The sequence below is a fragment of the Sparus aurata genome, chromosome 4 (genome assembly GCF_900880675.1).
Source record: "Sparus aurata chromosome 4, fSpaAur1.1, whole genome shotgun sequence".
NCBI classification, from domain to species: Eukaryota; Metazoa; Chordata; class Actinopteri; order Spariformes; family Sparidae; genus Sparus; species Sparus aurata.
In genome coordinates this window covers 41036378-41062622 of record NC_044190.1, presented here as the reverse complement: position 1 = coordinate 41062622, position 26245 = coordinate 41036378, and the positions used below count along the sequence as shown (strand labels likewise).

The following is a 26245-nucleotide window of genomic DNA, read 5'->3' as shown; positions in this document are numbered from 1 at the left end:
AATTAAACTTGAAATGACATCAAAACCTGTTTAAATCTCAGTGACAGCAGGTGATCTGAGTGACAGCAGGTGATCTGAGTGACAGCAGGTGAGATCTGAGTGACAGCGCGGGAGGTCTGAGTGACAGAGGGTGAAATCTGAGTGACAGCAGGTGATCTGAGTGACAGCAGGTGAGATCTGAGTGACAGCAGGTGATCTGAGTGACAGCAGGTGTGATCTGAGTGACAGCAGGTGATCTGAGTGACAGCAGGTGTGATCTGAGTGACAGCAGGTGATCTGAGTGACAGCAGGTGATCTGAGTGACAGCAGGTGAGATCTGAGTGACAGCGGGGGAGGTCTGAGTGACAGCGGGGGAGGTCTGAGTGACAGAGGGTGATCTGAGTGACAGCAGGTGCTATCTGAGTGACAGTGGGGGAGGTCTGAGTGACAGAGGGTGAAATCAGAGTGACAGCAGGTGATCTGAGTGACAGCAGGTGATCTGAGTGACAGCGGGGGAGGTCTGAGTGACAGCAGGTGATCTGAGTGACAGCGGGGGAGGTCTGAGTGACAGAGGGTGAAATCTGAGTGACAGCAGGTGATCTGAGTGACAGCAGGTGATCTGAGTGACAGCGGGGGAGGTCTGAGTGACAGCAGGTGATCTGAGTGACAGCAGGTGATCTGAGTGACAGCAGGTGATCTGAGTGACAGCAGGTGAGATCTGAGTGACAGCGGGGGAGGTCTGAGTGACAGAGGGTGAAATCTGAGTGACAGCAGGTGATCTGAATGACAGCAGGTGAGATCTGAGTGACAGCAGGTGATCTGAGTGACAGCAGGTGTGATTTGAATGACAGCAGGTGTGATCTGAGTGACAGCAGGTGTGATCTGAGTGACAGCAGGTGATCTGAATGACAGCAGGTGAGATCTGAGTGACAGCAGGTGATCTGAGTGACAGCAGGTGTGATCTGAATGACAGCAGGTGTGATCTGAGTGACAGCAGGTGTGATCTGAGTGACAGCAGGTGATCTGAGTGACAGCAGGTGATCTGAGTGACAGCAGGTGTGATCTGAGTGACAGCAGGTGATCTGAGTGACAGCAGGTGTGATCTGAGTGACAGCAGGTGATCTGAGTGACAGCAGGTGATCTGAGTGACAGCAGGTGTGATCTGAGTGACAGCAGGTGTGATCTGAGTGACAGCAGGTGATCTGAGTGACAGCAGGTGTGATCTGAGTGACAGCAGGTGATCTGAGTGACAGCAGGTGTGATCTGAGTGACAGCAGGTGTGATCTGAATGACAGCAGGTGATCTGAGTGACAGCAGGTGATCTGAGTGACAGCAGGTGTAATCTGAGTGACAGCAGGTGATCTGAGTGACAGCAGGTGTGATCTGAGTGACAGCAGGTGTGATCTGAGTGACAGCAGGTGATCTGAATGACAGCAGGTGTGATCTGAGTGACAGCAGGTGTGATCTGAGTGACAGCAGGTGTGATCTGAGTGACAGCAGGTGATCTGAATGACAGCAGGTGATCTGAGTGACAGCAGGTGTGATCTGAGTGACAGCAGGTGTGATCTGAGTGACAGCAGGTGTGATCTGAGTGACAGCAGGTGATCTGAATGACAGCAGGTGATCTGAGTGACAGCAGGTGTGATCTGAGTGACAGCAGGTGTGATCTGAGTGACAGCAGGTGATCTGAGTGACAGCAGGTGATCTGAGTGACAGCAGGTGTGATCTGAGTGACAGCAGGTGTGATCTGAGTGACAGCAGGTGATCTGAGTGACAGCAGGTGTGATCTGAGTGACAGCAGGTGTGATCTGAGTGACAGCAGGTGATCTGAGTGACAGCAGGTGCTATCTGAGTGACAGCAGGTGATCTGAGTGACAGCAGGTGTGATCTGAGTGACAGCAGGTGTGATCTGAATGACAGCAGGTGATCTGAGTGACAGCAGGTGATCTGAGTGACAGCAGGTGTGATCTGAGTGACAGCAGGTGTGATCTGAGTGACAGCAGGTGATCTGAGTGACAGCAGGTGTGATCTGAGTGACAGCAGGTGATCTGAGTGACAGCAGGTGATCTGAGTGACAGCGGGGGAGGTCTGAGTGACAGCAGGTGATCTGAATGACAGCAGGTGAGATCTGAGTGACAGCGGGGGAGGTCTGAGTGACAGCAGGTGATCTGAGTGACAGCAGGTGATCTGAGTGACAGCAGGTGATCTGAGTGACAGCAGGTGTGATCTGAGTGACAGCAGGTGTGATCTGAATGACAGCAGGTGTGATCTGAGTGACAGCAGGTGTGATCTGAGTGACAGCAGGTGATCTGAGTGACAGCGGGGGAGGTCTGAGTGACAGCAGGTGATCTGAATGACAGCAGGTGAGATCTGAGTGACAGCGGGGGAGGTCTGAGTGACAGCAGGTGATCTGAGTGACAGCAGGTGATCTGAGTGACAGCAGGTGATCTGAGTGACAGCAGGTGAGATCTGAGTGACAGCGGGGGAGGTCTGAGTGACAGCAGGGGGAGGTCTGAGTGACAGAGGGTGAAATCTGAGTGACAGCAGGTGATCTGAATGACAGCAGGTGAGATCTGAGTGACAGCAGGTGATCTGAGTGACAGCGGGGGAGGTCTGAGTGACAGAGGGTGAAATCTGAGTGACAGCAGGTGATCTGAGTGACAGCAGGTGTGATCTGAGTGACAGCAGGTGATCTGAACGACAGCAGGTGAGATCTGAGTGACAGCAGGTGATCTGAGTGACAGCAGGTGTGATCTGAATGACAGCAGGTGTGATCTGAGTGACAGCAGGTGTGATCTGAGTGACAGCAGGTGATCTGAGTGACAGCAGGTGTGATCTGAGTGACAGCAGGTGATCTGAGTGACAGCAGGTGATCTGAGTGACAGCAGGTGATCTGAGTGACAGCAGGTGTGATCTGAGTGACAGCAGGTGTGATCTGAGTGACAGCAGGTGATCTGAGTGACAGCAGGTGTGATCTGAGTGACAGCAGGTGATCTGAGTGACAGCAGGTGTGATCTGAGTGACAGCAGGTGTGATCTGAGTGACAGCAGGTGATCTGAGTGACAGCAGGTGATCTGAGTGACAGCAGGTGTAATCTGAGTGACAGCAGGTGATCTGAGTGACAGCAGGTGTGATCTGAGTGACAGCAGGTGTGATCTGAGTGACAGCAGGTGATCTGAGTGACAGCAGGTGTGATCTGAGTGACAGCAGGTGATCTGAGTGACAGCAGGTGATCTGAGTGACAGCAGGTGTGATCTGAGTGACAGCAGGGTGATCTGAGTGACAGCAGGTGATCTGAGTGACAGCAGGTGTGATCTGAGTGACAGCAGGTGATCTGAGTGACAGCAGGTGTGATCTGAGTGACAGCAGGTGTGATCTGAATGACAGCAGGTGATCTGAGTGACAGCAGGTGATCTGAGTGACAGCAGGTGTAATCTGAGTGACAGCAGGTGATCTGAGTGACAGCAGGTGTGATCTGAGTGACAGCAGGTGTGATCTGAGTGACAGCAGGTGATCTGAATGACAGCAGGTGATCTGAGTGACAGCAGGTGTGATCTGAGTGACAGCAGGTGTGATCTGAGTGACAGCAGGTGATCTGAGTGACAGCAGGTGTGATCTGAGTGACAGCAGGTGATCTGAATGACAGCAGGTGATCTGAGTGACAGCAGGTGTGATCTGAGTGACAGCAGGTGTGATCTGAGTGACAGCAGGTGATCTGAGTGACAGCAGGTGTGATCTGAGTGACAGCAGGTGATCTGAATGACAGCAGGTGTGATCTGAGTGACAGCAGGTGTGATCTGAGTGACAGCAGGTGATCTGAGTGACAGCAGGTGTCATCTGAGTGATAGCAGGTGTGATCTGAGTGACAGCAGGTGATCTGAATGACAGCAGGTGATCTGAGTGACAGCAGGTGTGATCTGAGTGACAGCAGGTGTGATCTGAGTGACAGCAGGTGATCTGAATGACAGCAGGTGATCTGAGTGACAGCAGGTGTGATCTGAGTGACAGCAGGTGATCTGAGTGACAGCAGGTGCTATCTGAGTGACAGCAGGTGATCTGAGTGACAGCAGGTGTGATCTGAGTGACAGCAGGTGTGATCTGAATGACAGCAGGTGATCTGAGTGACAGCAGGTGATCTGAGTGACAGCAGGTGTGATCTGAGTGACAGCAGGTGTAATCTGAGTGACAGCAGGTGATCTGAGTGACACCGGCCATGGCCCATGAGTCGTCCCAAAGTGAAATGGTGGACGACATCTACCAGGACCTAGAGAACAACTCCAAGTGAGTTACACAGAACCAGAGTCCACTGTAGACCAGAGTGTCCACATCAGAACCAGAGTCCACTGTAGACCAGAGTGTCCACATCAGAACCAGAGTCCACTGTAGACCAGAGTGTCCACATCAGAACCAGAGTCCACTGTAGACCAGAGTGTCCACATCAGAACCAGAGTCCACTGTAGACCAGAGTGTCCACATCAGAACCAGAGTCCAGGACCTCATTCATCGCTTTTAACACTTAAAGTATAACTTAAACTCTTGCAAATGCTCTGCAGTATTTAATCAGTAATGTGAAGTATTCTAGGTGAAATTGGCTAAAGGCATACTAAACACAGACAATGGACAACATTTAGTCATTTAAACATTTTATTAAGGCTTTTTTAGAGTTTCATTAATTTCTTTTAGTGTGTTATGTATTGCCTCATGTGCACCGACCAATAAGGCATTCATGTTTCATCATTCACACGTGTGTCCTGTCGTAAGACCAATTCTGCGCTCAGATCTGCGCCCGTTTTCACGCAAGATTGATAAATATGTTTAAACATTGTTCATCAGAATCAGCTGACAGACTTCACGTGACCACCAGATGGAGCCAAAGTAAAGTCTAAACTCCACACAGACTTAAAACAGGAAGTTCAATTCAGGACTGCGACTTGACCCAGCAGTGCTGTCATAGTGTAACACCTGGAGCACACCTGTGCGTCACTGCAAGACAACACAACACAACACAAAACATTTCCTCTGCCACTCGTCACAGAGCAAAGACACGTCTGTCTGATCCAATTAGTCACACTGAGTCTATGAGGGACATCCGTCCCCTCTGGACTTCCATCCGTCCCCTCTGGACCTCCATCCGTCCCCTCTGGACTTCCATCCGTCTCCTCTGGACTTCCATCCGTCCCCTCTGGACCTCCATCCGTCCCCTCTGGACCTCCATCCATCCCCTCTGGACCTCCATCCGTCCCCTCTGGACTTCCATCCGTCCCCTCTGGACAGACCACAGACTGGAAGCTGAACTCCAGAACAGAGAGGTTCAGTGCTAGAGGAGAGGAGGCCGATCAAAGGATCAAGGTGAGATCAAATAAAGATGAGCGCAATGAGCCACAAAGCAGAAATGGTTCAGGATGGATTGTACACAGTATGTACAGTATATATAGATGTGTGTGTGTGTGTTTGTGTGTGTATAAAGTATATGTATTATATATCCTACGGTACATTTATGCTACTCTATATATATATATACAGCAGTATATTTATTTCATATACTACAGTATATGTATTATATATACAAAAGTATGATATACATGTTCTGTTTTAACAAACTGTGTGTGTGTGTGTGTGTGTGTGTGGTGTTACCTTCAATCACCATTTATTTATTAAATCTCCATCCATCACAGAGCACCGCCCGTCCCCCGTCCACTAATCCTGATTACACAGGGTCTCCGCCTGTCACTGCCCACCACACAGACGACTGAACGCTTCACAGTGACGCGGGCAAAGGGACGAGACGGAGGAGACAAGGAGGAGACAACAGGAGGAGACAACAGGAGGAGAGAGAAAAAGAGACAAGAGACAGAGGAGATGGGACATGAGGAGAGACGAGGAGACAGAAGTCATGCGTAGAAAGTAAGAGAAAGAAGACATTAAGAAACAGGAGCACAGAGGAGGACAGAGAAGCAGAGAGGAGGAGACAGGAGGACAGAGAAGCAGAGAGGAGGAGACAGGAGGACAGAGAAGCAGAGAGGAGGAGACAGGAGGACAGAGAAGCAGAGAGGGGGAGACAGGAGGACAGAGAAGCAGAGAGGAGGAGACAGGAGGACAGAGAAGCGGAGAGGAGGAGACAGGAGGACAGAGAAGCGGAGAGGAGGAGACAGGAGGACAGAGAAGCGGAGAGGAGGAGACAGGAGGACAGAGAAGCGGAGAGGAGGAGACAGGAGGACAGAGAAGCAGAGAGGAGGAGACAGGAGGACAGAGAAGCAGAGAGGAGGAGACAGGAGGACAGAGAAGCAGAGAGGAGGAGACAGGAGGACAGAGAAGCAGAGAGGAGGAGACAGGAGGACAAAGGAGGATGAAGGTGGAGGACAGCTGAACGTGGACAACATGGATGGCAGAGGGAGGAGAGGAACCAACGGATCGTTCAAACGCTCGTCCATCAAACGCAGCGCATCCTCTGGATCACAGAAGGTGAGACAGACAACATTCAAACTCACACAACTTTATTTATGACTGTGACAGAAACGCATCATTCAGTGAAGCATCAGATGAACATTTCCATAAAATGATGGAGTCTGAGAAGAACGTTTGTGAAACACAAACTTAGTTTCATTGGTAAAACTAATGTGAACCACACAGCAGCCACTGGCTCTACATGTTCTACTGGTTCTATTAGTTTTGCTTTTTTACTGGTTCCACTGGTTCTACTGGTTCATCTACGGGTCTACTTCCTGTGTGTGTGATGTCAGAGCTGGTTTTGTTGGTGAACATCATTAATCTCATTTAAACTCTGATAATCCTCTGACCTGGTAATCTGCTTCATTCACTCATAAAAACACACGCTTCACATGTGAGCGCCTTCAATTCAAACTTTATTAACACTGAGCATGGCGACAGAACAAATGCTCAGCACAGTTGAGTGCCTGACACAAACTTTGTGATCTCTGCTGTGATTGTGAGAATTTGAACAGAGTTTGGACAAACAGCAGAAAACTCTATGAAGAATTATTGTCTTTGGTAAGAGATCTGATTTCACATTACTGAGTTTATCTCCAGATCTGAGATGTTTGTTCTGTCGGCAACACTTCAACTGAGATTCATTCACAAACCATTAGGTTCATGTTCCAGTCCCACCAGATATAAATGGAGTCTCAGCTCTGATGAATCACAGAATCAAAGCTCCAGATGGTTTTAGTTTTATTCCCAAAGCATGCCCTGATGTTTACTTCCTGTTCTCCTCAGACGCAGAGAGCGTGGATCGAGAGAACTTTCCAGAAGAGAGAATGTATCCAGATTATTCTCAGCAAAGACTCCAGCAGGTAAAAACTCACCTGCACTGATTCACATCTGCCCCAAACTGTCCGACAAACCCTTTGATAATTGTCTCGCTCACAATGGAGATGCTGTGTGAGGAGTGAGTCTGCAGGTTGTTTCCTGTCGGCTGTGCTGCCTGATAACAGTGTCTCTGTTGTTGTTCAGGTGCAGCTGTGGTCAGCTGGTGACGCAGCACACCTCCGTCCCCTCGGGGCCCAAAGAAGAAGGGGCTCCTCTGGTTCAGCTGGAGGTCCAACCTGCAGAGAGATGGAGCCCCCTGAGACACACCCACACCTCCCCAACCGACTCCTACGGAGTCATCGAGTTCCAGGGAGGAGGACACATCAACAAGGCCATGGTGCTTCAGCGGCTTCAGATACCATGTTAACTTCTGTTGCTGCACCAGTGCATCAATAACAGCTTTTCCTCCTCCTCCTGCTCCTCCTCCTCCTCCTGCTCCTCTTGTTCCTCCTCCTCCTGCAGTACATCCGGGTTTCCTATGACTCCAAACCAGACCACCTGCTCCACCTGATGGTGAAGGACTGGCAGTTGGAGCTGCCCACGCTGCTCATCTCCGTCCACGGAGGGCTGCAGAACTTTGACCTTCCTCCCAAACTGAAGCAGGTTTTTGGGAAAGGACTGATCAAAGCAGCTGTGACCACCGGAGCCTGGATCTTCACCGGAGGGGTCAGCACCGGTACGACACACACACACACACGCACACACACACACACGCACATGCACACACACACACACACACACACACACACATACGTCAGGTGGAGCAGGTGGAGCTCATTGTGCTCTTTCCTTCTTTAACATTAAGTCACAGAATCCACATCAGCTCAGAGATCTTCTACTCGACAGTGTAAGGACATATTGATCAATGGTGTCATCAGTAAGTCACTGATTCAGAATCAGTAATGAAGTTCTCAACGAATCAAACGATAGCAGCTAACCAAGCTGCCAAGATAAATGCTAACTGATGCAGTCTGAGTGATATTTTTAAACTAGTAAAACATATTTCCGCATGTTCTTTAATCAGTTATCAGAACATGTTCCTCACCGGATCACGAACCCAACACTGACAATAAATATTATCTTGATGTTCCCCGATCGTCTCCTGTGTTTCAGGAGTGATCCGCCATGTTGGAGACGCTCTCAAAGATCATTCGTCAAAATCCAGAGGAAAAGTCTGCGCCATCGGCATCGCACCGTGGGGCATCATCGAGAACAAAGAAGACCTCATTGGGAGAGACGTAAGAAAAAACTGTCCGTATTGGGCTGAACCAGACCAAACTGGACTGAAACAGACTAAACCAGACAGAACCAAGACCAGACTGAACCAGACTGAACCAGACTGAACCAGACGTGAAAAATAAATCTGCACACTCAATCTCTTTAACTGTCTGCTGACGACCTGCAGTAGCAGCAGGAAACAATAGAGGTCCAGGGAAAACAGGCCCAGTGAGACCAGAGACAGCTGAGACTCAGTCGTGACTTCTGCCACCTCTGATTGGACCAATCATGTGTCTGTTCCAGGTGACTCGGTCCTATCAGACCATGTCCAACCCACTCAGTAAGCTGTCGGTGCTGAACAGTAGCCACTCCCACTTCATCCTGTCCGATAACGGGACCAGTGGGAAGTATGGCGCCGAGGTCAGACTACGACGGCAACTGGAGAAACACATCGCCTTGCAGAAGATCAATACACGTGAGTCACACACCCAGGACAGGTGACCTGCTGACACAACCAATCACAGCTGTCCTTACAGCACACAGTGATTAAAGGGCCAACCTTTAATCACTACACAGTCAGATTCCTGTGGTTTGATCTGTTCTGATTGGACCAACCTGCCAGCTAATCAGTGAAGAGACAGAGACACACGTCTTCAATGTTCCATCACTGTGAACTCGTCTCCGAGTCCGTCCTGCCGCATCCATGTGACCAATCATGTGACCGATCATGTGAGATATCATGTGATCGATCACGTGACCTGTGGGTTTCCCTTTGTCATCCTATGCCTGGAGCGTCTGGAAGGCAGGGACAGCAAAGGGACGCTCAGCCGTCACCCCTCACTGCAAGAAGAACACACACACACACACACACACACACACACACACACACACACTCACTCACTGTGTGTGTGTGTGTGTGTGTGTCAGGTCTTGGTCAGGGTGTCCCCGCAGTGTGTCTGATCCTGGAGGGCGGTCCCAACGTCATCTCCATCGTGTTGGAGAGTCTGAGGGAGGAGCCTCCGGTCCCCGTGGTCGTCTGTGACGGCAGCGGCCGAGCCTCTGACATCATCTCCTTTGCTCACAGATACTGTGAGGACGACGGGTGAGAAACACTCAGAAACACCAGTTCTACACTGTTCTGGTTCCCATGGTAACAAAGCCAAGCAAGCAGCTTCCCGGGTGCTCTCAGGACCAATCAGAGCAGCCTGTGATGTCAGACTGTGACGGGCCGACCTCTGCCAGCCTCAGCACTCTAACACACCTTCATGATTAAATATCACATTCATTTAGGTTCTACCTGTGGCTCTCAGAGCAGCTGTGGCTCAGGAGCTTTAAAGGGACTGGACCGAGATTGTCAGCGTGTTTGAGGTTCAAGACTAAATATTTCTAATGTGATTCAGTTTAACCAGCCGTCCTGATAATGCGACCACTGGACATGGCATCCTGGAGAGCTGACGTGACTGTCTGGTGTTTCTCCTGCAGGTCGCTGAGTGACGGCGTCAAAGATCAGCTGCTGGTCACCATCCAGAAAACCTTCAACTACAGCCGCAGCCAGGCGCAGCAGATCCTCCTCATGGTGACGGAGTGCATGAAGAAGAGAGCGCTGGTAGGTCCCCGAGGTCACATGGTCCTCAGCTCATCCTTCATCCATCAGCTGCTGTGTGTCATTATTATCAGACTCATCATCATTAAGTAGAAAGGCATTTATTTATTACTGTGATTGTTTCAGTCGTGATCACAAATATAATCTGGATTATCTTCACAGGGAACATTTATCTGTATTTCTGTGAGTGACTGTAGAGACACACCCTGACTCACAGTCTCAGGTCAGTCTGACTATTTCTGACCTGAATCAGATCTGACGGTCGGAACAGATCACTTTCACTGCAGGATCAGTTTGTATTTCATCATATTTATGGAGATTATAATGAACATGTGAGCAGATCTCATCCTGTTCTTTGTGTCTCAGCATCACAGATTTAACTCAAAGATACAGATTCAATGATTTTCTAACCAAAGAGTTAAATACTAACACATGTGAGGCAGTGTAAGGGTTAAACACCTGGACAGACACTCAGTGACCAGCCACAGCTCACCTGAGCTGACAGGTGACAGTAACAGACACAGTCCAACACAGACCTCAACCTCTGTCTCCTCTCTGAGAGACACTAGGAATCCTGGGTAATATAACCAGCACTCACTGTGACATTAACATAATGCTGAAGGTTTTACCTTTGACCCCAAACTGCTCCACTTAATGCAGATTGTTCTGTGGCCTCCACCATTAATTTAATCCCACAATCCTCCGTTTCGTCCTGACAACAGCTGCAGCAGCAGAGCGCCCATACGTCTACATAACCTCACATCAGTTCACTCGCAGTGATTAAAGACACACACACACACACACACACACACACACACAATCAGTCAAATCTATTTGCTCATTGTGCAGAACCAAGTCAGTTAGTTCTACAGCTCAGATTCACGGGACTTCCTGGTTTTCAGATCCTGAAGTTGATCATGTGACACATCAAGGTGCTACTGGCAGGAAAATGTTTAATGCATATAAATGCTTTTATTTTACTTTTAATACTAAAAGGACATCTCTTCAGGGGATACTAAAGTGAAATCCTATTGTTTTGCTGCCTCTGATGAAGGTAAAGAGAAGGAGTGAGGGGCTGTAGAGGGGCTCAGGTATCAGAAAGCTGCAGGCGTCACACTCTGCACTGACCAGCTCTGATGCAGGAGGATGACTTGTGATGGTTGCTCAGCTCGGTCAGAGGATTCTCACAGTTTTGCTCCAATAGAAAGAAGGACAGCAGAGACATGTGAACAGGTCCAAACACAGACAGAACCATCTGTGTGTGACACAGTTGCTGTGTGTCAGTTCAGGCTCTGCGTCCTCTGAAGGACTCGGCCTTTGTGGTCTTTGAAGGCGAGTCCTTCAGAGAGACCTTGTTAACCTCGTCAGCCGTTGTTAAATGTGACGGTCTAGCCTTTGGAGCATTTCCTGGTTGCGTCACCAGATGTTCCTGCACCTACCCTATGTCACAATTTTGCCGCTCAGGCCAGCAAAAGCGACGATCGACGTCACGCAGTGTCGCCTTTTTCTTTATTTCTTTCTTCTTTTTTCGGGCGTGCAAAGAATCTTGGGATATGTGAGGCCATGAAGGATCGTAGCGGTGCATCCTCCAAAAACAGGGAGAAGAAGGAGCATCTGGAGGAGCTTCAGACTGGGACAGCCTTCACACGGCGTTGTGATGTAATTGGCCTTCAGATGCTCCTCCGAAGGATGCAGACCTGAACTGAGACACAGTCTGTGTTTGATGAGGTCTGCAGTGAGTCAAACACACAATCACAATAGGCGAGTGCATGATCACGTGATGCATGCTGGTTAAAATGTGTCCACGATGACCTGGATGGGAGTGGTTTCTGCTCCGCATTGGATGTCACATGACTTTAAGTTATCGCAGGAGCGAGGCGGCTGCAGAGCAGATGAGCAGTTGCTCTCCAGGTACTGCCTGAGTCTAGACCCACCTTCATGTAACAAAAACAATTTCCCCCCGGGGATCAATAAAGTATTCTGATCCTGATTCATGACGTCTGGACTTTGCCCTAATTGGATTTTATCTACACTGACTGTATGACTTGTGTTTTGATGAATTTCCATATCCATAAGCGCCTCTTTTCTACTCAAATATCACATATCAGATAAGTAGCAGTCGTATGGCCGCACCTGTGGGATAGTCAACATGAATAAACCTATAAAATCCTTCATGTAACGCAACAACCCTGAAAGATCAGAACCAGAATCCTTTTATTGTCATTGCACAACGAGTACAACGACATTTTAGCAGCATCCAGTTTTTCACACAACAGTAAGAGAGTAAGAATTACAAGTAAAAAGTACAAGGCATTAGTACAATGTAAATATATTAAAAAAGTTGAAATAAATGGAGAATATGTACAGTGTTTCAGTTATGTGATGATGATGTCATCAATAAATTGCTCAGATTTCTGTCCCTAACCCTAACCCCCAGAGTTCTGACACCTTACTTGTGGTGATGACAGAGAAGTGGTTAACTGCTGTGTTTTGCATGCAGACAACACAGGTTCAACTGCAGTGTGATCTGTACTATCCACTCTTATTGGCCCTTTCTGTTCCCGTCACGTAGAGAGAGTCAGACTTCACAGCAGCGTTTGCATCCCCGCCGCTGCAGTCGCCAGCAGATCTCGCTGTTACAGGCGGTCAGCTGGAGTTCAACTTGAACGCGCCTATTGACAATCACACTCACCTGCTGTCAGGCCACACCTCTCCGAAACCTTCACTAGAGACCGTCCTCACGCTCTGATTGGCAAAAGCTGCTGTCACTCATTATCAGGAGTCAGTCTGCACACCTGCAGCAGGAGATCTGAATCCACTGCAGTCAGTCCAGAGACGCTCTGACACTCACGTACAGTAGCAGCAGAGTGATACGTGACGTGTGTTTTATCAGCACAGCTGCACATTAAACAGTTAAATTGTTCACATTTAACTCAAAGCTGCTGATTAAAATGTTTGAAAATATCAGATTGTTTCAACAACTGTCCGAATGTGAACATGAACAAGAAACATGTGAATTTAAATAATCCCACCTGAGTTTTGTTACGCTGCAGAATGAATCAAGTCTGAGGCAGCAGCTCATCACCAGACTCTTCTTCTACACTTCTCTTCTTCCTGTCTGTGTATACTGTGTTCATTTGATAATGTGTGTAGATGACAGTGTTGTGTGTTGTGTGTAGATCACAGTGTTCAGGATGGGCTCAGAGGGACAGCAGGACATTGAGATGTCCATCCTGACCGCTCTGCTCAAAGGTAACAACACACCTTCTGTTTAAAGGAGCAGTCTGTGACATGTGACCACAATTTAAAGTTAACACTTTCAGAAACTGAACTCGCACTACAATGTCTACTGCAGTTAGCATGCTAACAGCTAGCTAGCTGACTCCTATTTTCATTATAAACAGAAAAATCCAACCTTCCATCGTCTGAACTCCAGTTTCTGTCTCTGACTGAACTCAGACCAGTTTCATCTGCTCGTTAACTCGTCGTCAGACTCACTTCATTCAGACTGGACTCAAACTGAGTCAGAGTCACCAGAACAGTTCTGGTTTGTCTCCACAGTCTCCTCTGGTTCGGTCCAAATCAATCCTCAGTTCACAGTAACATGTGAAGATATTCTGTCTCTACACGCTGATGATGTCATCAGACTCTCTCTCTGTCCTCTCCTGTCTCTTCTCGTCACATGAATGTCACTTTAATCAAATCCAAACATATTTTAAAATACAATTTTCTCATTTTCTCTCAGTAACGTAGTAAAGTAGTTGCCTCTTATATCGATTTTAAACAGATGGAGCAGGGCAGAAGTCATCTCTGGGGGTCACGCTGCAGCACTGAGTGACCTGCTGACAGGTTGAGAGAGGTCACCAGGGTCATCTCAGCTGACTGTGACAGGACAAAAACATCAGTTAAAAAAATACTTTTAAAAGTAGGCTTCCAGTGTGCGAAGGCCTTTAATCTGCTTCAGACTCTGTCAGACTGGTCGATGTTCCTGTGGACATCGTGTGTGGCGGGCGTGTGATGGACACCTGGTGTGTTTCAGGTACGAATGCATCGGCGTCTGATCAGCTGAGTTTGGCTCTGGCCTGGAACAGAGTGGACATCGCTCGCAGTCAGATCTTTGTGTATGGACTCCACTGGCCTGTGAGTGCATCTGTTATTCCTTCATTTATCTGTTAATCCAGCCTGACCTAACCCTAACCAGCTGAACAGACCTTCACATTACTCTGACTGTTTCCTGCAGCCTGTGAGCGCTTTAACCAGTGACCGACCTAAAAGTCCAGCAGCCCAGCGGGCAGCAGCAGCAGGAGGAGGAGGAGGAGGAGGAGGAGGGAAAGGGAAAGCTAGGGGGAAGAAAGGAAAAGGAGGTAAAACCAAACCCGAACCACCAGAGGAGACGGACCCCAGGAAACTGGAGCTGCTTAGCTGGGTGAGAGACGTAATGAAGACACATTATGATCCTGAACACCAGACTTTCATCAGTTCAGCTCAGTTTATTTTATCGTTGGACTGCAGTCACAGAAACACTGAAGCTAACACACTGATTTCAGATGAGTCAGCTGCTGAACTAAAACACATTCACACACAGAAGGTCACAGACTGACAGGAGCTGCAGGACAAACAGCTGTAAATGTGCAGTTTTACAGAACAGGTGGTCCACTTACATCCAGAACACCTGAACTTAACGCACCTCAGAGAGAACCTCCGAACTCCGTCTGAGTCTCTTCCAACGAGAAACAGCAGCTGTGACTCTCGTTCATCTTCATCAGCCACACTGAGCACGACTGTCTGAAAGCAGGTGGCGTGAGGCCTCAGATCCGACTGTGTGTCCTCATAATGTCAGGGAGTTAAAGTGAAACAGCCTCAAACTACAGCTCATTATTGATCAGACGTCTGTCAGTCTGATGACTCACAGACTGAAACACAGCCTGTTTACTTGTCTGATGACTTTACACTGTTGATGATGAAGAAGAAGATGATGATGATGATGATGATGATGATGTGGTAATGATGATGCAGATGCAGCTATTGATGACGATGATGATGATGTCACCACAGGTGAACTCTCTGGAGCAGGCCATGATGGACGCTCTGGTGTTGGACAGAGTGGACTTTGTCAAACTGCTGATTGAGAACGGCGTCAACATCCATCACTTCCTGACGATCCCTCGTCTGGAGGAGCTGTACAACACGGTGAGACTCACCTGACGGGAGAGTTAAGACGTCCGCTGCGTTTAAAGCAACCCGTGTAGAGTTCATAAACAGTCTGTCAGTCCGGACACACAGGTCACGTCTCAGTAATGTTTCTGTGAATGTATTTATTATTTATTCATCAAGCAGTTGTCAAGTTATTCTTATAAAGAGGTTCGGACAACGACGTACTCGGAGTCTGTCTTTTATTAGCCACTCGGTTATCCACAGCCGAACTCACTCGTGTTCCGGAACAGCCTCCTGCGCTGCCCCCACAAACATAACAGCATCCTCCCCCACTATTTCAAAATAAAAGCATCCCTTAGTATTACAACATAATACCACATCTCCCTTTCTCTGAGAACAAAGGGTGGACTACCTTTGTCTCTGCAGGTCTTAAGGGGTTTATTCTGCCCTTTTGCTGGAAGACCTGTCCCTGATCTGTCCCTGTGTCAAGCATGCAAAATAGAAATTAAAAATAAATAACTTACACATTACCTTACTGTGAACTCTTACTTTAACAGGCTGTGTTTTTCAAAACGTAAACTCTTGGGTTTCTGACAAATGTAAACAGTACAGCGGGACAATTTCACAATCACAATTCACTCTCTTTTTTTTTTTTTTTTTTTTTTTTAAAGAGAGCGACAAATCACATATCAAGTCTCTGCGGCTTTCTAACCTCTCTCCCACACCTGGTCTGCACAGTCTCTGTGGTGGGGCCCTCTCTCCTGGGTGACGTTGTCACCGGTGGAGCTGGGCTTGGTGTAGGTGAATCTTCTCCCACTGGTGGCTCATCAGCGTCGACTAGCCCGCTGTTGGTCCGCAGTGGCACCACGTGATGTCGGTTCCTCCTCAGCGTGCCCTGAGGCCCCTGGATGATATAAGAGCGAGGGGTGTTGTGTGTAGATAGCACTGTGCCCTGGACACGTGCATCGGTGATCCACACATCTTCCCCAGGTATGAGTGGCTCCAGGTTTCTCGCTCTGTGTCTCTTGTCAAAGGATCTCACGTCGTCCCTCCTTTTCTCCCTTTCCTTGGCCTCCAACGCATCGTAGTTGGGCAGAACTGGATTCAGCAGGGTTGGAAGGGCAGGAACTGTAGTACGGAGGCGGCGCCCCATCAGCAGCTTGGCTGGGCTATAGCTGTTTTGTAGAGGGGCTGCTCTGTAGGCCAGCAATGCAAGATACGGGTCTGATGCCTTTGTTAGCAGATTTTTCATGGTCTGTACCGCGCGTTCCGCCTCCCCATTGCTCTGAGGAAACTTGGGGCTGCTCGTGATATGCACAAAGCCATACTCTGTTGCAAAGGCTTTAAAGTGGCTACCTGAGAACTGGGGGCCATTGTCACTTTTAAAAAACTCACAAATTCCATGACGAGAAAACATGGATTTCAGGTGCAACACCACATCTGTGGACCTTGTGGGTGACAGCAATGCAATTTCTACATACCTTGAGTAATAATCTACAACTAGTAGATAGGTCTTGCCTTTGAGCGTGAACAGGTCAGCTCCCAAGGTTTGCCACGGCCTGTCTGGCATCTCTGTTGGCATTAGCGGCTCTTTGACGTTTCTTCTCTCCTGAATGCAGGTTCTACAGTTCAGCACCATGTCATTCAGCTGGCTGCCGAGGCCTGGCCACCATACAGTTTGTTTGGCCCGGCCCCTGCACTTTGTCACCCCCAAATGTCCCTCATGCAGTTTCTGCAGCACATCACCTTGTAATGCGGACGGGATGACGAGCCTTGTGCCCCACAGCAGCAGTCCATCGTGCACAGTCAGCACTGCTCTATCAGCCCAGTAATGTCTCAGCTCTCCCTGCAGTCGGCTTTTGTCTGGCCAGCCGTCTGTGCAGTACTGCATCAGTGCAGTGCATGTGCTGTCTGCCTTCAGGTGCTCGCGTAGGCTGCTCAGATAATCTCCACTGACAGGAATGTTGCTGATGACCGAGTCTACATAGATGTTGGTGTCCTCTAGTAGGGTTGCATCTGTGTGTGTGGCTCTCAAAGGAGCACGAGATAAGGTGTCGGCTGTCCACAGGCTTTTGCCAGGGACATGGTTGACTGTATAGTCGTACCTCAGAAGTCTCATCCGAAACCTTTGGATTCTGGGTGGGAGGTCATCCAGAGCTTTCCCTCCCAGCAGACTCACCAACGGCTTATGGTCCGTTTCCAGCTCGAATGGTCGTCCCAGGATGAAACAGCTGAACCTCTCACAAGCCCAAGTTGCAGCCAATGCCTCCTTCTCTACTTGAGCATAGCGCTGCTCAGTTGGCGTCATTGACCGGGACGCATATGCCACAGGTGACCACCCAGCATCGCTCTTCTGCAGCAGGACTGCCCCCAAGCCAAATGAAGAGGCATCAGCAGAGATTTTTAGTGCACTGTTTGGGTTGTATAGTGCAAGGACTGGTGTGGATGACAGCTCTGTTTTTAACTGATCAAAGGCGGCCCGCTGCTCTGTTCCCCAGTACCAGTGGTTCTTCTTGGACAGCAAGTCTCGCAAGACTTTATCTTTTTCAGCCAGGCTAGGCAAGAAACGGCCTAGCTGATTGACCATGCCAAGGAAACTCCTGAGTTCGCTGACATTTTTGGGTGCCTCCATGTCTTGAACAGCTCTCGTCTTCTCTGGATCTGGCCTCACACCATCTGCTGAAATCACATGACCAAGGAATCTGACTGTGTGACGTGTGAGCTCACATTTGTCCATGTTGAGTGTAATGCCGGCCTTTTGTGTCCTCTCTAGCACCGCATGCAGCCGCTCATCATGCTCGTCCTGCGTCTGTCCCCAGACCAAGATGTTGTCCATGTGACACAGTACCCCATCCAGGCCACCGGTCACTTCTGTCGTCATCATCCTTTGAAAGTGCTCTGGGGCTGAAGCTATGCCGAAGGGTAGTCGGTTAAAATAGTAGCGCCCGAAAGGCGTGATGAAGGTGGTGTATTTGGCAGACTCTTTTGTCAGTGGTATTTGCCAAAAGCCCATATTGGCATCTAACTTGCTGAATACTGTTGCGCCCGCTAGCATGCCCAGAGTGTGCTCGACAGAAGGCAGGATAAACTTTTCTCTGCATACTGATTCATTCATCTTTGTGAAATCCACACAAATGCGGACAGTACCTGCTTTTTTCGGCACCACCACCATCCCGGCGCACCAGTCAGTTGGCTCCTCAATCTTGGAGATTACGCCCATCTTCTCCATACGCTCTATCTCCGCCTTCACTTTGCCCATAAGCGGCAGAGGGACTCTGCGTGGTGTGTGAAGAGAGAAGGGCACAGCCTCTGGCTTTAATCTAATAGCGTAAGGCCGCTGAACACAACCCAGGCCGCGACACAGCTTCGGATACTGCTGTTTCAACGACTCCATGGTGATGCTGTCAACCCTGCTCACAAGCTGGAGTTGTTCTATGGCAGGCCTTCCCAGCAGTGCGGCGTGCAGATCTTTTACAACATAAATGTCCTCTGTGGCCGTCTTTTTGCCTCTGCGCAGTGTTTCTTTGGCTACACCTAGGACAGAGAGGACATTACCACCTGGCCCAAACAATGGGCGTGTTGACGCTGCCAGGCGCTTCACATCAGCCCCCCCAGTAATGTCATGGTACACCTCGGCTGGCAGGGCAGTCACATCGGCCCCAGTGTCTATTTTATAGCACACTTTCTTTTGTCTCACTTGAAGCTGCACTGTCCATGGGTCTTTTCCAGCATCCATGGTTCCCAGGAAAAAACTCTCTTCTTCCTCTTCTGTAGTGACAGCATTCAGAGATTTAGTACTGCTTCTGCACACTTTGCCATAATGTCCATTTTTTCCACAGTTGTGGCACACAGCATCTGTAGCAGAGCATTCAAATTTTCCATGTGAGGGCACTTTTCCGCATCTATAGCAGGCTCTTGAACCTTGCTGTGGGCGTGCATTAGGTTTGTATTTGCCTGGTGTTTGTGTCTGAGGCTGAGGCTTGGAAGGAAATCTGGGGTTTATGTAGCTTTTAGCATGCACAGCATCAACATTGGAGCATTTGTCGGCACTGCCATTTTCTCCTCTTAAATCAGACTGCTGTCGTCTAACTTCTTCAGACTGCCTTGTCTTGGCTATTGCAGTTTCAAGAGTTAAGTCCCCGTCTAGCTGTAGCTTTTCTGACAAAGCGACGTTTCTCAGCCCAACCACTAACCTGTCGCGAATCAGCTCGCTCTGTAACTGTCCATAATTGCAATGTTTGGCTAATCCATACAGCGCTGTGATGAAGGAATCCACCGTTTCTCCCGGCAGTTGCACACGCTGATTGAACTTGGCTCTTTCGTATATTATATTCTTTTTAGGCACAAAAAATGCATCAAAGCCGTCCTTGACATCCTTGTAAGTCTTCCTGGCCTCTGCAGTTAGCGTTAGCCCCTTTAGCACATCTTCTGCTTCATCGCCCATGCAATACACTAAGGTGTTCACCTGGTTTTCTTCCGACGTTGCGTTTAAGTTGCTTGCAAGCCGAAAGCGGTCGAATCTCCTAATCCAACGCTCCCATTCTTGAGGCTTGGCAAAATCGAATGGCTCTGGAGGTTGTATAGTGAATGTAGCAGTTGGTGTAGGTTGCGCCATCTCTGTCGGCTCATCTACCACTCTCCGCCAAAACAATACACTTTCCCCGTCTTTTTTTTTTTTTTTTTCACTTTCTCCGCTTAGAAGTCGCCAGCTTCTGACACCATGTCAAGTTATTCTTATAAAGAGGTTCGGACAACGACGTACTCGGAGTCTGTCTTTTATTAGCCACTCGGTTATCCACAGCCGAACTCACTCGTGTTCCGGAACAGCCTCCTGCGCTGCCCCCACAAACATAACAACATCCTCCCCCACTATTTCAAAATAAAAGCATCCCTTAGTATTACACCATAATACCACAGCAGTCTGTGTCTTCAGATCTCATACTGTAGAGTTAGGGCATTATACAATCCATGAACGAACCACGTGAACAATGTGCGCATAATAAAATCTATTTATACGTTCACATGTGTAAAATGAGGTGTAGGACCTCACCTGAAACTGTTCACTGGATTGTAAAACCTTCATTTTGTGGGGTAAAAGTGCTGAGACGGAGTAGCTGGCAGAGTGAAGCAGATCTGACAGATGGGAGGAATGATGCGTGCTGGACGACACTGTGTGCTCAGTGCTGCGCTGCAGTGAGGTTAGCCTAGCTTAGCATACGTTTTGTAAGAAGACTGAACCGTGCTGTCTCTGTTGATGTCCAGCCTGTGTAGATAAAGAGGCTGTTCATTCCACATTCACTCATTAATTGTTTGTGTTCCACTTATGACACGTATTCTTTTAGGTAACAGCTGATTGAATGCGTGAGATGTTGTGGATTAGTGGATGATGTGACGTTCACAGGACGCCCACACTGTTTGTGCAGCAGCTGAAGCGTTGCTCTTGTCACAGTGAAGAAGAGTTATGAAACAAAAGCTTTCTGCTTTAACCTCTGTATTCACACTGACCTGTTGATCTGCAGCTTATCGGCCATCAGTGATGTCTGTTATATCACTGCTGTCTCTAATCTTTATCCTGCCCTTAAAGCTACATGTCAGCCACTTTAATGCCAGACGAAGCTCTCTGCTGCCGTCTGGATGTGACCATCTGTTCATGTGCAGAGACACAGTGGGAAACAGATGTTTGCTCACAGCTGCTCATCAGCTCACACTGTCACTGTAATCCAACATGAAAACTACAGATTATCAAATTAACCACAGTAATTCACTAATATGTTTACAACAGGACAGACATGCTAATGAGAATCAGTATGATATGTGATCGTACTGTGTCTTCATTTTATAAACTTGCCATAAATTAATCTGAACAGTCTATAATTAAAAAAAAACTAAACCACATAATGAAATGATCATTTCTGAGTTAAAAAACAGTTCACCACATTATCTTAACATACTGATACTCCTTAATATCTTCAGTCAGGGGCACAAGATAAAAAAAACACGCAAATAAATAAAAACAAACAGTACAACAATGTTTCCTGTGAATTGAATTTACACACAATAAGAAAACAAGACAGTCTCTACAATGTGTTTTACATGTGTAGATTAAGCAGATTATTGCACAGGGAACACAGGAGTTTTTAGTCCTGCTGCACTTGAACTGGGGAAATCTAAACTATGGCCTGAGGGAAGAGTTTCAACCTCAGAGTAAAGGGACTGGTGTGTGCAGTCTAATACAGACCTGCTGGTCAAAGATAGTCGTCAGGGGGTCTGCCGGACACCAGCCACCCTCACAATATGGCTCAGGTGGTTTTTGTCCCTGGTGTTCAGGTCACCAAACCCCCGAACCTGGTGGTGGGCACCGGAAGTAAGGAATGCTGTCAGATGAAGAGGGAGTCCTATCGAGCCTGGCTGGCTCAGGGGAAGGTTGATTCATCCATCATTCAAGCTGAAGTCACTGAGGTAGTTCGGAAGCTCCTCAGTGGGTGGTGGTCCCTCTATTCTAAAAGGGAACCTGGAGGGTGTGTCGGGGGATCACACTCCTCAGCCTCCCTGGCAAAGTATATTCCAGGGTACTGGAGAGGAGAATTCAGCCGATAGTTGAACCATGGATTCAGGAGAAACAATGCGGTGTTCGTCCTGGCCGTGGAACACTGGACCAGCTCTATACCCTCCGCAGGGTGCTCGAGGGTTCATGGGAGTTTGCCCAACCAGTCCACATGTGCTTTGTGGACTTGGAGGTGGCATTTGACAATGTCCTTCATGGCATTCTGTAGGAGGTGCTTCGGGAGTACAGGGACGGAGGCCCTCTGCTAAGGGCAGGAAGGTCCCTGTACGGCCAGAGCAAGACCTTGGTTCGCACTATTGGCAGACCTGTTCCCAGTGCATGTTGGACTCCGGCAGGGCTGCCCTTTGTCACCGATTCTGTTCATTATTTTTATGGACAGAATTTCTAGGCGCAGTCTGGGGCTGGAGGGGATCTGGTTAGGGAGCCACTGGATCTCATTTCTGCTTTTTGCAGATGATGTTTTCTTGTTGGCTCCTTGGAGCCAGGACCTCCAGCATGTCCTGGGGCGGTTTGCAGCCGAGTGTGAAGCGGCTGGAATGAGAATCCGCACCTCCAAGTCCAAGGCCATGGTTCTCGACCAGAAAAAAGTGGCCTGTTCCCTCCGGGTTGGGGGAGAGCTCCTGCCTCAAGTGGAGGAGTTAAAGTGTCTTGGGGTCTTGTTCACGAGTGAGGGAAGGATGGAACGTGAGATTGACAGGCTGATCGGCGCAGCGGCCGCAGTAATGCGGTCGTTGTATCGGTCTGTCGTGGTGAAGAGAGAGCTGAGTCGAAAGGTGAAGCTCTCGATTTACCAGTCAATCTATATTCCTACAATCACCTATGGCCATGAACTTTTGGGTCATGACCAAAAGAATAAGATCCCGGATACAAGCAGCCGAAATGAGTTTCCTCCGCAGGTTGGCGGGGCGCTCCCTTCGAGATAGGGTGAAGAGCTCTGTCACCCGGGAGGAGCTCGGAGTAGAGCCGCTGCTCCTCCACATCGAGAGGAGCCAGCTGAGGTGGCTCGGGCATCTGTATCGTGACTATGTCACTTGGCTGGCCTGGAAACGCCTTGGGATCCTCCCGGAAGAGCTGGAGTAAGTGTCTGGGGAGAGGGAAGTCTGGGCGTCCCTGCTCAGACAGCTGCCCCCGCGAACCGGCCCCGGATAAGCAAAAGAAGATAGATGGATGGATGGACTTGTTAGACAAAGATATAATTTTCTGTCTACGTTAAAAAACATTTCACTTCCTCAGGAAGTAAAAACGTTGCTGCCCTCTTCTACAGGCCGCCTCAGAATTTGCTTCAGATTTCAAATTGTTATCAATGATATTTCCACAGAATCCACCTGAACCCACCTGAGTGCACCTGATTTACATCTGCTTTGTTTAAAACTGACTTTGATTTGGCTCTGATAAAATATATATGACAAAATTTTCCATGTAGAAACCTTTAATTTTCCTGCCATTGTTGCTGCTGCTGATGTTGTTGCTGTTGTTGTTTCTGTTGTTGTTGTTGTTGTTGTTGCTGCTCTTATTGTTGTTGTTTCTGTTGTTGTTATTGTTGCTGCTGTTGTTGTTGTTACTGCTGTTGCTGTTGTTGTTGTTGTTTCTGTTGTTGTTATTGTTGCTGCTGTTGTTGTTGTTACTGCTGATGTTGTTGCTGTTGTTGTTTCTGTTGTTGTTGTTGTTGTTGTTACTGCTGTTGCTGTTGTTACTGCTGTTGTTGATGTTGTTGCTGCTGTTGTTGTTGTTGTTGCTGCTGCTGCTGCTGTTGTTGTTGTTGTTTCTGTTGTTGTTCTTGCTGTTGTTGCTGTTGCTGTTGTTGTTGTTGTTGTTACTGCTGTCGTTGCTGTTGCTGTTGTTGTTGCTGTTGCTGTTGTTGCTGCTCCTATTGTTGTTGTTGCTGTTGTTGTTTCTGTTGTTGTTGTTGTTACTGCTGTTGTTGTTGCTGCTGTTGTTGTTTATGTTGTTGTTGTTGTTACTGCTGTTGTTGTTGTTGTTCTTGTTTCTGTTGTTGTTGCTGCTGTTCTTGTTGTTGTTGTTGTTGTTGTTGTTTCTGTTGTTGTTGTTGTTGTTACTGCTGTTGTTTCTGTTGTTGTTGTTACTGCTGTTGTTACTGTTGCTGCTGTTCTTGTTTCTGTTATTGTTGCTGCTGTTCTTATTGTTGTTGATGTTGTTGTTGTTGATGTTGTTGTTGATGTTGTTGTTGTTGTTGATGTTGTTGTTGTTGCTTGACTGACCTCTGCTTTGTTTGCTGTCCTGTTGCAGAAGTTGGGACCGGCCAACACGCTGCACTTTGTGGTCAGAGATGTCAAAAAGGTGAGTTTGGTGTTTTTGAAGCAACACCAGAAATTACTCTATTATGATATGCATTAACAATAAAAATGTACTTCATAACTATTATCATCAGACAAAACACAGTTTTATTAACATATGTATGAATGGTGCACAAATGTGTGTTTCAGGGAAATCTTCCTCCAGATTATCAGATCACGTTAATTGATATTGGCCTGGTGCTGGAGTTCCTGATGGGGGGAGCTTATCGCTGCAACTACACCAGGAAGAGCTTCAGGACGCTGTACAACAACCTGTACGGCCTCAAGAGAGTGAGACAATCTGCATCACAAATCATCATCAGATATAATGACCATAAACAGGAACATATAGAGTGTGGTGATGCATAATGATCCTGAACATATAGAGTGTGGTGATGCATAATGATCATGAACATATGGAGTCGACACTGCAGCAACACTTCATCCAGTTAGATTAGACAGTAGGACAGATTAGGCACTGTGATGTTACAGATAATCCAGTAGATGGCAGCAGAGAGGATGATCAACGAGTTACTGTCTTCTGTCCAGTGATGCTTCCTGTGGTGTTTATGACCACAGAAGTTACATCTGTATGATGATATTGTTGTACAACATCCAGCCTCCACTCCTGCTGTTTGTAAAGATCATGTGACTCTGATGTAAATGTGTCTTATTGTCTCATACAGCCTAAAGCTCTGAAACTTCTTGGGATGGAGGTTTGTTATTTCTCATCATTTTAAAACCTTTAGACAATCTGACAATAATAATCAGTATCTGAGTCAGTATCTGAGTCAGTGTTGAGTCAGTGTTGAGTCATGGTCCTGTGGTCCTGCAGGACGACGAGCCTCGACCGAAGGGGAAAGGAAAGAAGAACAAGAAGAAGGAGGAGGAGGTGGACATTGATGTAGACGACCCCGAGGTCAGCAGGTTTCAGTACCCGTTCCATGAGCTGATGGTGTGGGCTGTGCTGATGAAGCGTCAGAAGATGGCGCTGTTCCTGTGGCAGCGGGGGGAGGAGGCCATGGCCAAGGCCCTGGTGGCCTGTAAACTATACAAGGCCATGGCCCATGAGTCGTCCCAAAGTGAAATGGTGGACGACATCTACCAGGACCTGGAGAACAACTCCAAGTGAGTTACACAGAACGTGTAAGAGTCCACTGTAGACCAGAGTGTCCACATCAGAACCAGAGTCCAGGTCTGGTTCTGATGTAAAAGAGCATTTGTACTCTGTGGTATCAGTACTTTTACTGTGTCTGTAGACTGAGTGTATTTTCTCTGCAGGGAGTTTGGTCAGCTGGCCTACGAGCTGCTCGATCAGTCGTACAAACACGACGAGCAGGTGGCCATGAAGCTGCTGACGTACGAGCTGAAGAACTGGAGTAACTCCACCTGTCTGAAGCTGGCCGTGGCCGCCAAACACAGAGACTTCATCGCTCACACCTGCAGCCAGATGCTGCTGACGGACATGTGGATGGGCTGTCTAAGGATGGGCAAGAGTAACAGCCTCAAGGTACCAGCAACACACCTGAGAGATGGACAGGTTTCTACTGTCTCTAACTCCCTTTTATCCAATCTGTTACCACATTTATAAAACTTTAAAGACAATGAGTAACACATCTGTCAGACCAGAGCATCAACACACTTCACTCTGTTCATAGCCAATGAACACGTTTCATTATAAGTTCAACACAAAATGATGCTGAAGACACATCCTTCAACTTGTAACAGCTTCAGTGATTGTTTCAGGGAGGTGCAGGTTGAGGTCTCAGAAAGGTGGGGGTGTCAGGGAGGTGCAGGTGTTGAAGGTGGAGGCGGCAGGGAGATGCAGATAATGGTTTCAGGGAGGTGAACAGAGGTGGAGGTGTATCACGCTTTTGAAAGGCTGTCTGATGAGTCACCCTCATTGGTCTCCAGGTGATCTTAGGGATCATCTTCCCTCCAGCCATCCTCCTCCTGGAGTTTCGTCTGGGAGACGAAGCTTCGTATCATTCGTCCAGAGACAATGAGGACGGAAAATCTAAAGAGGACGACAACAAATCTAGCAAGGTACCAAACTAACAGCAAACAGCTTCATCAGCTTCAGTTTCACTTACAGCAGTTTGAGTG

General features: G+C 48.1%; 1 protein-coding gene across 1 annotated transcript in view; it reads left to right on the top strand.

Annotated features, from left to right (window-relative positions):
* Window positions 1-6256: 6256 nt before the first annotated feature.
* LOC115579770 (transient receptor potential cation channel subfamily M member 1) overlaps window positions 6257-26245 on the top strand; it is a 30943-nt gene continuing 10954 nt past the window's right edge. The window contains exons 1-18 of the mRNA XM_030413437.1: window positions 6257-6441; window positions 7213-7289; window positions 7450-7642; window positions 7768-7981; window positions 8419-8543; window positions 8827-8998; window positions 9451-9625; window positions 10006-10129; window positions 13306-13378; window positions 14166-14266; window positions 14367-14552; window positions 15182-15316; window positions 24093-24143; window positions 24290-24430; window positions 24826-24855; window positions 24975-25267; window positions 25421-25649; window positions 26054-26185. Of these exons, the coding sequence (XP_030269297.1) occupies window positions 6358-6441; window positions 7213-7289; window positions 7450-7642; window positions 7768-7981; window positions 8419-8543; window positions 8827-8998; window positions 9451-9625; window positions 10006-10129; window positions 13306-13378; window positions 14166-14266; window positions 14367-14552; window positions 15182-15316; window positions 24093-24143; window positions 24290-24430; window positions 24826-24855; window positions 24975-25267; window positions 25421-25649; window positions 26054-26185 (2535 nt within the window). The 5' untranslated portion in view covers window positions 6257-6357. The remainder of the gene's footprint in view (window positions 6442-7212; window positions 7290-7449; window positions 7643-7767; window positions 7982-8418; window positions 8544-8826; window positions 8999-9450; window positions 9626-10005; window positions 10130-13305; window positions 13379-14165; window positions 14267-14366; window positions 14553-15181; window positions 15317-24092; window positions 24144-24289; window positions 24431-24825; window positions 24856-24974; window positions 25268-25420; window positions 25650-26053; window positions 26186-26245) is intronic.